The sequence below is a fragment of the Mizuhopecten yessoensis genome, unplaced genomic scaffold (genome assembly GCF_002113885.1).
Source record: "Mizuhopecten yessoensis strain PY_sf001 unplaced genomic scaffold, ASM211388v2 scaffold6361, whole genome shotgun sequence".
Classification (NCBI taxonomy): domain Eukaryota; kingdom Metazoa; phylum Mollusca; class Bivalvia; order Pectinida; family Pectinidae; genus Mizuhopecten; species Mizuhopecten yessoensis.
In genome coordinates this window covers 187349-201706 of record NW_018406511.1, presented here as the reverse complement: position 1 = coordinate 201706, position 14358 = coordinate 187349, and the positions used below count along the sequence as shown (strand labels likewise).

Below are 14358 nucleotides of genomic sequence, written 5' to 3'. Positions count from 1 at the left end.
CTCGTTGGACAGCGTCACTACTGTAACGTATGAGGCTGATTTTGCTGATTAACGATGTGATAACTTATGTGATAAGTTTGTAACCGACACGATCATATCTACAGTGTACCTTAATATGTGCCCTGTCCTAAAGTCGTTATCATGTAGTCATAAACTTTTATGCTTTTTAAGTACGAGTTTGAAGTCTGTATACTGTTCAAGTTTATGATATAGGATTAGGAGACAGAATATGACGTCATTGTCAAAGTACTTTCCGGGCTCTTTACACGTCTGAGAGAGGCAAGCAGGTGGAATTAATTAGAAATACTAATTCACTAGTCATAAATATGGTAAGTTTATTTTCTTCGATTGGCAAGGCTTCCGACTTTTCTGTTTGATGAATTAAGTTCAATTTTAAGCGAGGTTCGACACGGTTGCCTTTATCGAGACAGAAAATCGTAAATCGATTTTAGACACTAGATTAATGTTTGAATACAACAATGAATACAACTCATCTATATTTTAAATGCCATATGCGCAGACAAATCTGTATTTAGAGACCACCAAAGCTAAGGCTCAAAAATAGGTTTCTCTATAGATTATAACATTTTATTAACCGCTTTGTGGGAACTAAAACAAATTGGTCTCTAAAGAGAAAGGAATGTTTTATAGCAGAGATATCTTAAGAGAAATGATTGTTTAATAGCAGAGATCTCTAAAGATAAAGGAATGTTTTATAGCAGATATATCTAAAGAGAAGGTATTGTTTTGTAGCCGAGATCTCTAAAGAGAAGGGATTGTTTTGTAGCAGAGATCTTTAAAGGGAATGGATTGTTTTATAGCAGATAGCTCTAAAGAGAAAGGATTTTTGTATAGCAGAGATCTCTAAAGAGAAAGGATTGTTGTAGAAGATATCTCTAAAGAGAAGGGATTTTTTATAGCAGAGATCTCTAAAGAGAAGGGATTGTTTTATAGCAGAGATCTCTAAAGAGAAGGGATTATGTTATAGCAGAGATCTCTAAAGAGAAAGGATTGTTGTAGCAGATATCTCTAAAGAGAAGGGGTTGATTTATAGCAGAGATATTTAAACAGAAGGGGTTGTTTTATAGCAGAGATATTTAAAGAGAATGGAATGTTTTATATAAGTCGTTCTTGTCAGTATATCAAAGCCAATCGTGTTCAAATACACATTTGAGATTCACATGGCCGTCTATGTGAAGCAAAATGTGCCCGTGGTTTCTTGGTATATAATGGTCTATAATATGAAGCGTCCTATAAACAGCTGAGGGTAATTATAAAATTGTGTATATCGTATGCGCGTGATGGAGGCAGTATGATGGTGAAGCCGATATAGGAGTGTTACTTTACAGAAATACCATGCCGAATGCACCCCACCTCTTACAGAAATACCATGCCGAATGCACCCTACCTCTTACAGAAATACCATTCCGAATGCACCCTACCTCTTACAGAAATACATTGCCGAATGCACCCTACCTCTTACAGAAATACCATGCCGAATGCACCCCACCTCTTACAGAAATATCATGCCGAATACACCCCACCTCTTACAGAAATACCATGCCGAATGCACCCCACCTCTTACAGAAATACCATGCCGAATGCACCCTACCTCTTACAGAAATACATTGCCGAATGCAACCTACCTCTTACAGAAATACCATTCCGAATGCACCCTCCCTCTTACAGAAATACATTGCCGAATGCACCCTACCTCTTACAGAAATACCCTGCCGAATGCACCCCACCTCTTACAGAAATATCATGCCGAATACACCCCGCCTCTTACAGAAATACCATGCCGAATGCACCCCACCTATTACAGAAATACCATGCCGAATGCACCCTACCCCTTACAGAAATACCATGCCGAATGCACCCTACCTCTTACAGAAATACAAATACAATATGAGGTGGTGACAAGGAAAGCATTATAAAGACTAACAAGTAATCTACTGTAGCGTATCATAACGTAATACATTTATAACATGCGTTTTAGTACCAGTCTTAAATGGACGAAATGCATCTATTGTAAATATTTACATTTTTTATTTGTGCTTTCTTTAAAAGTTTTTTTTTAATTTGTCGAGTTAAGAAGAAATTTACACTTCAAGAAGCCGTGATTTCAGAATTAAATATACTTACATTCTATATTAATAAATGTTTTATTATCTTAATAGCGTGAATGTATCAGTATCCACGTTGGCCAGGCCGGCGTTCAGATTGGGAACGCCTGCTGGGAGTTGTACTGTCTGGAACATGGAATCCAACCGAACGGACAAATGGCCACAGACAAGAAAATCGGAAAAGCTGACGACTCATTTGACACTTTCTTCAGCGAGACCTCGTCTGGAAAACACGTCCCTCGGGCTGTGTTTGTTGACCTTGAGCCTACAGTCGTCGGTAAGGTGCACGTGGTAAACAGGTTAGAATCCACTCGTTAAAAAAGTGGTTTGACTCATTTCAACCATAGCTTCAAACTCTTTAAAACATTAAACAATTGTTTCCTATTTTTTTCAAGATCACTGTAAAATTGTCAGTAAATAACCACTGCAATACCAAGGGCTAATATCTAACAGTATAGTATGTCTTATAATGGGAATAACCTATTAAAATAATTACCACTGTAATACACAGGATTTATCTAAAACAATGTCTAATGTCTTCTAATGGGAATAACCCATTAAATAATTACCACTGTCATCCCACTCCATAACGATATATAATTTCTTCTCTAAAAAACAACAACAACGCTAACATATACAGGGGACGGATTATTACAACTGTTGTGCCATACAAAGGAGATAGTCCCGTACCAATAACGCCACTGCCACATATACCACACCAACCCATTAAACTCTACTGCCATACAAAGGAGATAGTCCCGTACCAATAACGCCACTGCCACATATACCACACCAACCCATTAAACTCTACTGCCATATAAAGGATATAGGCCCGTACCAATAACGCCACTCCCACATATACCGCACCAACCCATTAAACTCTACAGCCATATAAAGGAGAAAGTCCCATAACAATAACGCCACTGCCACATATACCTCACCAACCCATTAAACTCTACTGCCATATAAAGGAGATATAGTCCCATAACAAAAACGCCACTGCCACAAATACCGCACCAACCCATTAAACTCTACTGCCATATTAAGGAGATAGTCCCATAACAATAACACCACTGCCACATATACCGCACCAACCCATTAAACTCTGCTGCCATATAAAGGAGATAGTCCCATAACAATAACGCCACTGCCACATATACCTCACCAACCCATTAAACTCTACTGCCATATAAAGGAGATATAGTCCCATAACAATAACGCCACTGCCACATATACCTCACCAACCCATTAAACTCTACTGCCATATAAAGGAGATATAGTCCCGTACCAATAACGCCACTGCCACATATACCACCCCAACCCATTAAACTCTACTGCCATACAAAGGAGATAGTCCCGGACCAATAACGCCACTGCCACATATACCGCACCAACCCATTTAACTCTACTGTCATATAAAGGAGATAGTCCCATAACAATAACGTCACTGCCTCATAAACCGCACCAACCCATTAAACTCTACTGTCATATAAAGGAGATATAGTCCCATTACAATAACGTCACTGCCACATATACCGCACCAACCCATTAAACTCTGCTGCCATATAAAGGAGATAGTCCCATAACAATAACGCCACTGCCACGTATACCACACCAACCCATTAAACTCTACTGTCATATAAAGGAGATAGTCCCGTACCAATAACGCCACTGCCACATATACCGCACCAACCCATTAAACTCTACTGCCATATTAAGGAGATAGTCCCATAACAATAACACCACTGCCACATATACCGCACCAACCCATTAAACTCTACTGCCATATAAAGGAGATAGTCCCATAACAATAACGCCACTGCCACATATACCGCACCAACCCATTAAACTCTACTGCCATATAAAGGAGATAGTCCCATAACAATAACGCCACTGCCACATATACCGCACCAACCCATTAAACTCTACTGCCATATAAAGGAGATAGTCCCATAACAATAACGCCACTGCCACATATACCGCACCAACCCATTAAACTCTACTGCCATATAAAGGAGATAGTCCCATAACAATAACGCCACTGCCACATATACCGCACCAACCCATTAAACTCTACTGCCATATAAAGGAGATAGTCCCATAACAATAACGCCACTGCCACATATACCGCACCAACCCATTAAACTCTACTGCCATATAAAGGAGATAGTCCCATAACAATAACGCCACTGCCACATATACCGCACCAACCCATTAAACTCTACTGCCATATAAAGGAGATAGTCCCATAACAATAACGCCACTGCCACATATACCGCACCAACCCATTAAACTCTACTGCCATATAAAGGAGATAGTCCCATAACAATAACGCCACTGCCACATATACCGCACCAACCCATTAAACTCTACTGCCATATAAAGGAGATAGTCCCATAACAATAACGCCACTGCCACATATACCGCACCAACCCATTAAACTCTACTGCCATATAAAGGAGATAGTCCCATAACAATAACGCCACTGCCACATATACCGCACCAACCCATTAAACTCTACTGCCATATAAAGGAGATAGTCCCATAACAATAACGCCACTGCCACATATACCGCACCAACCCATTAAACTCTACTGCCATATAAAGGAGATAGTCCCATAACAATAACGCCACTGCCACATATACCGCACCAACCCATTAAACTCTACTGCCATATAAAGGAGATAGTCCCATAACAATAACGCCACTGCCACATATACCGCACCAACCCATTAAACTCTACTGCCATATAAAGGAGATAGTCCCATAACAATAACGCCACTGCCACATATACCGCACCAACCCATTAAACTCTACTGCCATATAAAGGAGATAGTCCCATAACAATAACGCCACTGCCACATATACCGCACCAACCCATTAAACTCTACTGCCATATAAAGGAGATAGTCCCATAACAATAACGCCACTGCCACATATACCGCACCAACCCATTAAACTCTACTGCCATATAAAGGAGATAGTCCCATAACAATAACGCCACTGCCACATATACCGCACCAACCCATTAAACTCTACTGCCATATAAAGGAGATAGTCCCATAACAATAACGCCACTGCCACATATACCGCACCAACCCATTAAACTCTACTGCCATATAAAGGAGATAGTCCCATAACAATAACGCCACTGCCACATATACCGCACCAACCCATTAAACTCTACTGCCATATAAAGGAGATAGTCCCATAACAATAACGCCACTGCCACATATACCGCACCAACCCATTAAACTCTACTGCCATATAAAGGAGATAGTCCCATAACAATAACGCCACTGCCACATATACCGCACCAACCCATTAAACTCTACTGCCATATAAAGGAGATAGTCCCATAACAATAACGCCACTGCCACATATACCGCACCAACCCATTAAACTCTACTGCCATATAAAGGAGATAGTCCCATAACAATAACGCCACTGCCACATATACCGCACCAACCCATTAAACTCTACTGCCATATAAAGGAGATAGTCCCATAACAATAACGCCACTGCCACATATACCGCACCAACCCATTAAACTCTACTGCCATATAAAGGAGATAGTCCCATAACAATAACGCCACTGCCACATATACCGCACCAACCCATTAAACTCTACTGCCATATAAAGGAGATAGTCCCATAACAATAACGCCACTGCCACATATACCGCACCAACCCATTAAACTCTACTGCCATATAAAGGAGATAGTCCCATAACAATAACGCCACTGCCACATATACCGCACCAACCCATTAAACTCTACTGCCATATAAAGGAGATAGTCCCATAACAATAACGCCACTGCCACATATACCGCACCAACCCATTAAACTCTACTGCCATATAAAGGAGATAGTCCCATAACAATAACGCCACTGCCACATATACCGCACCAACCCATTAAACTCTACTGCCATATAAAGGAGATAGTCCCATAACAATAACGCCACTGCCACATATACCGCACCAACCCATTAAACTCTACTGCCATATAAAGGAGATAGTCCCATAACAATAACGCCACTGCCACATATACCGCACCAACCCATTAAACTCTACTGCCATATAAAGGAGATAGTCCCATAACAATAACGCCACTGCCACATATACCGCACCAACCCATTAAACTCTACTGCCATATAAAGGAGATAGTCCCATAACAATAACGCCACTGCCACATATACCGCACCAACCCATTAAACTCTACTGCCATATAAAGGAGATAGTCCCATAACAATAACGCCACTGCCACATATACCGCACCAACCCATTAAACTCTACTGCCATATAAAGGAGATAGTCCCATAACAATAACGCCACTGCCACATATACCGCACCAACCCATTAAACTCTACTGCCATATAAAGGAGATAGTCCCATAACAATAACGCCACTCCCACATATACCGCACCAACCCATTAAACTCTACTGCCATATAAAGGAGATAGTCCCGTACCAATAACGCCACTCCCACATATACCGCACCAACCCATTAAGCTCTACTGCCATATAAAGGAGATAGCGCACTACAAACACCAACAATTACTACACAACAATATACAAAATGATAGTAAGTTGAACATTCCACAGATTACAAATCCTCAAACGTATAAAACTAGATTATGAAAATAGAAAAGGTTAACGAAGGTTATAATATAAAATCATATTTGTTATTAATCGGGAAAAGACTTAAATATATGAGAAAACCGATGTCGTCAACAGAGAGCATTTGACAATCTTTGCCACAATAATGTGGATGTTTATCTGTGATGGCCTATAGAACTGCGTAGTGTTTGGTTCAGACAAGTCTGCTCACGTGTCCCCCGTCCGATAACTATCACAAGATGTACCCATTATCAATACGATACCCGTCACATAAACGTTGTTATCAGTTTTTGACTGAAATGACTTCAACGCGCAGGATGTCAATATAGGACAAGTCCAGATACGTGCCCGGATCAGAAGACCAACGGTCAGCGTTTGATAGGCACGGTGATAGTGCGCAAATTCAAATACACCTGATAAAAAATGTCAAAATTTAGGGGAAACTTAATGGTTTAAAATAACTTTTTTAATCGGTAAATCAACATTTGAAACACTAATGATAAAAAATAAAGACAAATATCCTAACGATGATAGTTATACGTTTACAGAACTCCACTGGGATTTTCTATAATAGCAAGGGCTAGTTTATTGAAAACCTTCAAGTATCACTTCATTTGCATGACCACAGCCGTCGATGGGCCGTTAAACATAAACAAATAAACAAACAAACATTTGCATTCTTATCAGTTTTGTGTGACCTTTAACAATTCTTTATAAACATATTAAATTAAAACGTGATTAACAGTAATATGAAAATTTCTGTCAAATTTCTTTCTTTCAAAGAAATTGATATTATCAAGACCTTTGATATTTTTGTTAATTACATAACGTTTTTAATAAATGTAAACTTTATTATCGTCATGAATGGCATTTGGAAATCAAGTTTTCCAAGCTTTCCCGTTTGAAATTGAATTCTAATTGAATTCTAATTGAAACGATATACTTTTTAGATGAAGTCCGAACAGGAAAATACCGACAACTGTTCCATCCGGAATACCTCTTGACCGGAAAGGAGGACGCGGCAAACAACTACGCCCGAGGACATTACACCATCGGGAAGGAGTACGCCGACCCCGTTCTGGATCTTGTTCGGAAGTTATCTGACAATTGTTCCGGACTTCAAGGTTTCCTGATATTCCACAGCTTTGGAGGAGGAACTGGTTCTGGCTTCGCGTCCTTGTTAATGGAACGTCTGAGCGTTGATTACGGCAAGAAGTCAAAATTGGAGTTTGCGGTATATCCCGCGCCGCAGGTGTCCACCTCTGTTGTGGAGCCCTACAACTCAATCCTCACTACCCATACCACTTTGGAGCATTCCGACTGCGCTTTCATGGTCGACAACGAGGCTATCTATGACATCTGTAAACGTAACCTCGACATTGAGAGCCCGTCGTATATCAACCTAAACAGGATCATCAGCCAGATTGTAAGCTCCATAACAGCCTCACTCCGGTTTGACGGAGCCCTGAATGTAGACCTTAACGAATTCCAGACCAACCTGGTCCCTTACCCTCGTATTCACTTCCCCTTAGCAACCTACGCTCCAATTATTTCTGCAGAAAAGGCTTACAACGAACAGTTGGGAGTAGGTGAAATCACTACAGCCTGTTTTGAACCCCAAAACCAAATGGTGAAATGTGACCCTCGAAACGGGAAATACATGGCGGTCTGTTTGCTTTACCGAGGTGATGTCGTGCCGAAGGATGTCAATAAAGCCATTGGAACCATCAAGACCAAACGATCAATCCAGTTCGTAGACTGGTGCCCAACAGGCTTCAAGGTCGGAATCAACTACCAACCTCCAACTGTAATCCCTGGGGGTGATCTGGCAAAAGTACAAAGAGCCGTCTGCATGTTGAGTAACACAACAGCTATCTCCGAAGCCTGGGGCCGTCTGAATCACAAGTTCGACCTTATGTACGCTCGCCGTGCCTTCGTCCATTGGTATGTAGGAGAGGGCATGGAGGAAGGGGAGTTTGCTGAGGCCCGAGAGGACTTGGCTGCACTGGAGAAGGACTATGAGGAGGTGGCTGCGTGTGAGGAGGAAGATGACCAAGAAGAATATTGAATTTAGAAACTATTGGCAATATTGCAGGGATTCGTTTAAAGACATATGTTATAAAATGCTAAACACCATGGATACCAAGACCATTGGCCGTAGATCGTTCCATAAGTAATGGTAGTAAACAATATAAGACATGGAATTTTCCCTGAGATTATTCATTTTAAATTGACACTACATCAGAGGCCGTACTGTGGAGAAGGCGGTTATATTTAGTGTGGAACTAGATTCTACGTCAAACCCCTTCAGCTTCCAAACTCCGTGAATATGAGGAAAAACCGCCGAAAACGAATTAAAGATAAAGTAATGTTTCCAAACATAAATAAGGTGGACTGTAACAGATCATAAATCTGCTAAAGAGCCAATAAATGTCCTTTTATAAACACTGCAACACTATTTGAAATGGTATTAGATTAACTTGCATATAATAAAACCTACTGTAAAAGTCATAAAGCTTCACATTGTTAAAGTCTGTTAAACTTACAATAAAAAATTATTGTCTACTGAACCAAATCAGCGTATGAATAAAATTTGTATGTAAAGTTTTTATTTATGTTTAATATGTCTTTATTTCTTTTTCGTGTATAATAACGTACCATAATTATAGGCATTTATAATGTTAAACAAATCCTGGTGTTTTAATAATCACCATAAATCCATCTTGGTTTGGAGGGAAAGGGAATATGCGAAGAGAGACGAGGAGGCCACCAGCTTAGTCATCTTTATAACCCCATTTCTAAGGGGGCGGAATGTGCTAACATGCTACCCGTCCCTCTGACTGCCTGCAGTATTAGGGGGCGGAATATGTAAACATGACACCCGTCCCTCTGACTGCCTGCAGTATTAGGAGGCGGAATGTGTAAGCATGCTACCCGTCCCTCTGACTGCCTGCAGTATTAGGGGGCGGAATGTGTAAACATGATACCTGTCCCTCTGACTACCTGCAGTATAAGGGGGCGGAATTTGTAAACATGACACCCGTCCCTCTGACCGTCTGCAGTATCAGAGTGCTATTTGCACGAAATGACTCGATATTATCTGACATCTGACTATACTGATATTGAGGCTAAATTAATTGGTTTCAGCGTTTAAGAGTCGAGACACTGGTCTTTTGAACTCGTTCCTTGACAAAGGAAAGTTTTTTCATATGGCCTTTGAAGAGTACATATATAATATTATAAACATCACAGACAACAAAAAAACTCTCGCTAGATGGGATATGTTGATGTATCTATTTTAAGATAACAAAAGCTTTTATCGGGGATGGATTAACTTCTTAGTCAATAAACACTGTTTAATATCTCAACGTGTTTCAATATATATACAATTCCATTAAAATGTTGGGAATTATTGCAAATGAATTTGTCTTTCTTTCATTTCACTAGATCAATTCAATTTTCAAAAGATTTTTTTCAGTTTTGTGCATTCATTTTTATCATTATTATTTATGATTTGTGCTTTAGAGTAATTGCGGTTAGGATTATCAGTGTTATCGTCTGTTCAGGACAATATAATACCCTTGTTATCAGGGAACAGAAGATATTGGGATGACAACTCTACAAAATAGATACCACATCGACCTTCAGATATAGACAGATAGATAAGTCCTCTCAAGGTTTCCTAACTCCTTACTACTGAGAAACAATGGCTGATTCATCTGACCTTCTGAATCTGCTGAGAAAGCATTGTAGTCTTCCCTGTGTCAATAATAAATTAGTTTCAACATGTTTTGGTGAATATCTTTCTCTATCACGAAAAGAGGTAATCAGCATGTCATTGTCGTTATATATGAGACAGAGAGGTAGACTTACAACGATCAAGAATATATACTAACCGTGATGCAGGGCTACACTACTAAGCCTTAGAAACAATTAACCTGGAAAATATGCATCACAAGTTTCTTAAATTTCCTGTTATTTGCTTTTGATTGACCTGATCCCTTCGGGAAAGGAAACTAGAAGTGGTAGGTGAAAACTAAGGAATTCTGTATCTACATGTACTAACAGTGATCAGGTACTTTGTGGTTTTTACTTCTGTGGACTACATGTTCCACACTGACAAAATAGCATCTACTACAAATATACGTAGTCATATAGTTCACTTCTATTACCACAATGTGTTGTGAAGGTTTCGAAAAGCTTTTCTGGAAAACAAAAATGCCAATAATTACAACTGGACTAGTGTTGATCGTAGCCAATATACTACAACTAGTGGGTGTTGTCTCACCGGAGTGGGACATGTTTGATACGCCGTACTTTGGTTCCAAAATGAGACTCTACCAGAATCTATGGACAATTCACGACGAAATCGAAGACGCAACTGTTCGAGAGGGATTGTTACCACCATTTATAAACACAGGTAGGTGAACAATACCAAGGATACAAAATACTAATATTTTTTAAAACCTTATGATATTTGAACTTTTTCTCGCCGTAGATATTGCCTTTGTTCCTATGTTGCTGTATCACTTCTGTGGACTGCATGATGCCGAGGTTGTCTGATCTGTTTTACTTACAATGCCTGAAAGCTATAGTAAATAATGTTTGGATTCCATAGTAGTGATATCTGGTCTACATAGTAAATAGCATTTTATTATGTTACGTCTGGATTTTATAAGTCAGTTCGTCTTTACATACTTCTGGACTTGTCTATCATGGCTGGAAGTTTATAATAAATAAGGCTGTTCTCTACAGCATAACGGATTTGATATGTTGACTTGTATAGCGATCGAGTTAGTATATAACCCGTTGACTGAATGACACAATTGTACATATATTAATTATAACATGTGTATTTTTAGTACTTCTTAATACAGTAATCATAATGTGTTTGCGCAAATCATACCAACATATAATTGAACAAATGCCTACCGATCCGTACATTGTGTGTGCTTCATGGTGACTAGCCTCACAGTAGAACGCTTTATTTACAGAGTGGAAAGCCAGCGTCGTCGGACTGGAGGTCAGTGCGCTGGTGACTGGTGTCCTTGCACTTGTCCTGGTTATCAGTACAAACGTCATGGAAGTGTTGTCAATGAGACAAATCTTTCTGGTCACGTGTTATGTTCTGGCGGTACTGCTAGCATGCTCGTCTGGTAGGTCACCTTCTCCTTATCAGCCTTGTACTACAGTCTTGTCGTGTAATGGTCATCAGTCTTTTCTAAACTACTGTTGGAATGTATGTTTGTCTCTTACGTGAATTCTTGCAAAATCATTACTTGTACATGATTCAAGTTAAAATACAAATATATTTATTTACCATTCTTCAAAAAGACAATTGTGTGTCGTAATCGGAAGTACAGTTGATAAACTCTCTGCATTATAATCAACAAGTCCGGGGATCAAATCCACATGATGTTGATGTCTTAGAAAAATAGTTTTTGTAACTCTAGAGGAAACTGGTTCCCACCGGAATAATTGAATCACCGGTTTATTTTAGGGAATAACGGCAAAACATTATCTGCAAATATAACGATACCAACATTAACAAATATTTTATCTGTCTCTCAGCAACATACTTACATTGTGGGTCCTATCCCTCTGTCCCCAAGTGGTTGGGGCATTGCTTATACAATATTGAATCATAATGGAAGGATACTATACATCACATTTAATTAAGATCGCTTTTTCTGTATGGAACAAAAGTTCAGATTTATCTCTATTTGTCCTATCGGGACACGCTCCACTGCCCCCAGGGGAATCACACCCTCAAGTTACATAAAATTGAGTCCCTGTTGCTCAAAGATTTGTCTAAAATCCCTACATTCTTACAGAAGGATAAACCACTATGTCCCCCTCTTGTGTCCAACTCATTTGCCCCCTGGGGCCACAACATCTGTTTAATAGAAAATGGAGTCATCTTNCCCCCCATTCATACCGAAGAATGAGTTTTAACATTTATCCCTATGTTCTCTCTAATGGGCCCTGTCTCTCTGCCTCCAGGGGAGCCACGCCCTCCGCCTATATGAAATTGAATTGTCCTTTCCAAAAGGATGATCTAGACAAATGTTGGTTAAAATCCCTACATTTGTACAGAAAGAAAGAGAATGATTTTAAGTATTAAGCTAAATGTCCATTTGTGGCCCCTCCCTTCTGCCCCAGTGGGGCAACACCCTCCATTTATACAAATCAAGGTCCCCTTTGCCAAAGAATGCTCTATACTTAATTTGGTTTTAATCCCTCGAATAGTACTGAAGGAGAAGAATTTAAAAGTTTTCCCATATTTGACCCCTCCCCACTGCCCCACAACTTTAGGTCACCATGCTCCACGTTAAATTTAGCCAAAGTCAACGACAGACGCTCCATAATGGCTAAAAAATGATCTTTATTTTTTCATCAGAGATAAACAGTGCTAGGACTCCAGATCCATCTCAAAACTATAAACTTCATCAGACAGTGAATAATATTATGTTTTCCTTTCAGCCGTCACAGCTGTTTTTGGTGTACAACTCTACAAAATGAACTACAAAAGCATCCTAAGCATTGAAGCTTTTCATTCTTTCAACGTACCGATAGAGAAATACGTCCTGTCCTGGGGTTCGCACGTCTCCTACGCGAGCGGGGGCTGCTACTTGTTATCAGCGGTCCTAATCATCGTGAACATCATCAAATCTGTGTCAACCACAGCCAATTCATTTGCAGTGTCACCATCTACCTCTGGAAGTGAGCATGCGTAGGGGAGGAGTAAAAATCTATGGGATGTCGGGGATATAGAAATCTACGGGACATCGGGAATATAAAAATATACGGGACACCGGGAATAAAGAAATCTTGGGGAAATCGGGAATATAGAACTGTAGGGGACATCGGGAATTTGGAAATCTACGGGACACTGCGTGAACAACCTGCGGGGCTAAGGAAGGTATGAACAACCTACGGGACGGTGAATCTGTGAATAACAACCTACAGCTCTTGTAAACAACCCACGTGATGGAGAAATGTGTGAACAAGTACAGGAGTTGGTGTAAACAAACTGGGGACTGGAGAAGGTGTGAAAAAACTACAATATTTAAGATGTGTGAACTTTCTTTTTTCTCAATTTTTTTATTTCAATAATTTGCAAATTTATATACTTGGCATCTACATCATTCTTATAACCAGCATACATTGTTTTACATATCACTACATCATTCTTCATCTTATATCCAGCATACATTGTTTTACATATCACTACCTTATTCTTCATCCTATAACCAGCATACATTGTTTTACATATCACTACCTTATTCTTCATCCTATAACCAGCATACATTGTTTTACATATCACTACCTTATTCTTCATCCTATAACCAGCATACATTGTTTTACATATCACTACCTTATTCTTCATCCTATAACCAGCATACATTGTTTTACATATCACTACCTTATTCTTCATCCTATAACCAGCATACATTGTTTTACATATCACTACCTTATTCTTCATCTATAACCAGCATACATTGTTCTACTTTTACAAAGCATCTACATCATTCTACTTCATTCTTAATCTTATAACCAGTATATGATGGTTTTTATTATGTAAATTTTCATCAGTTTAAAATAACAAAA

At 39.5% G+C, this 14358-nt stretch overlaps 2 protein-coding genes across 2 annotated transcripts; both read left to right on the top strand.

Annotated features, from left to right (window-relative positions):
* Positions 1-221: 221 nt before the first annotated feature.
* On the top strand, positions 222-9353 carry LOC110452002 (tubulin alpha chain-like). Its single transcript, XM_021500246.1, has 3 exons — positions 222-329; positions 2181-2403; positions 7698-9353. Exons 1-3 carry the CDS (start codon positions 327-329, stop codon positions 8813-8815), a joined length of 1344 nt encoding a protein of 447 aa, XP_021355921.1. The 5' UTR covers positions 222-326; the 3' UTR covers positions 8816-9353.
* A 900-nt stretch (positions 9354-10253) lies between these two features.
* Positions 10254-13972, top strand: LOC110452003. The gene is made up of 3 exons (XM_021500247.1): positions 10254-11167; positions 11742-11903; positions 13231-13972. The coding sequence occupies exons 1-3, from the start codon at positions 10924-10926 to the stop codon at positions 13482-13484; spliced, it is 660 nt and encodes a 219-aa protein (XP_021355922.1). The 5' UTR covers positions 10254-10923; the 3' UTR covers positions 13485-13972.
* The last annotated feature ends 386 nt before the right edge of the window (positions 13973-14358 follow it).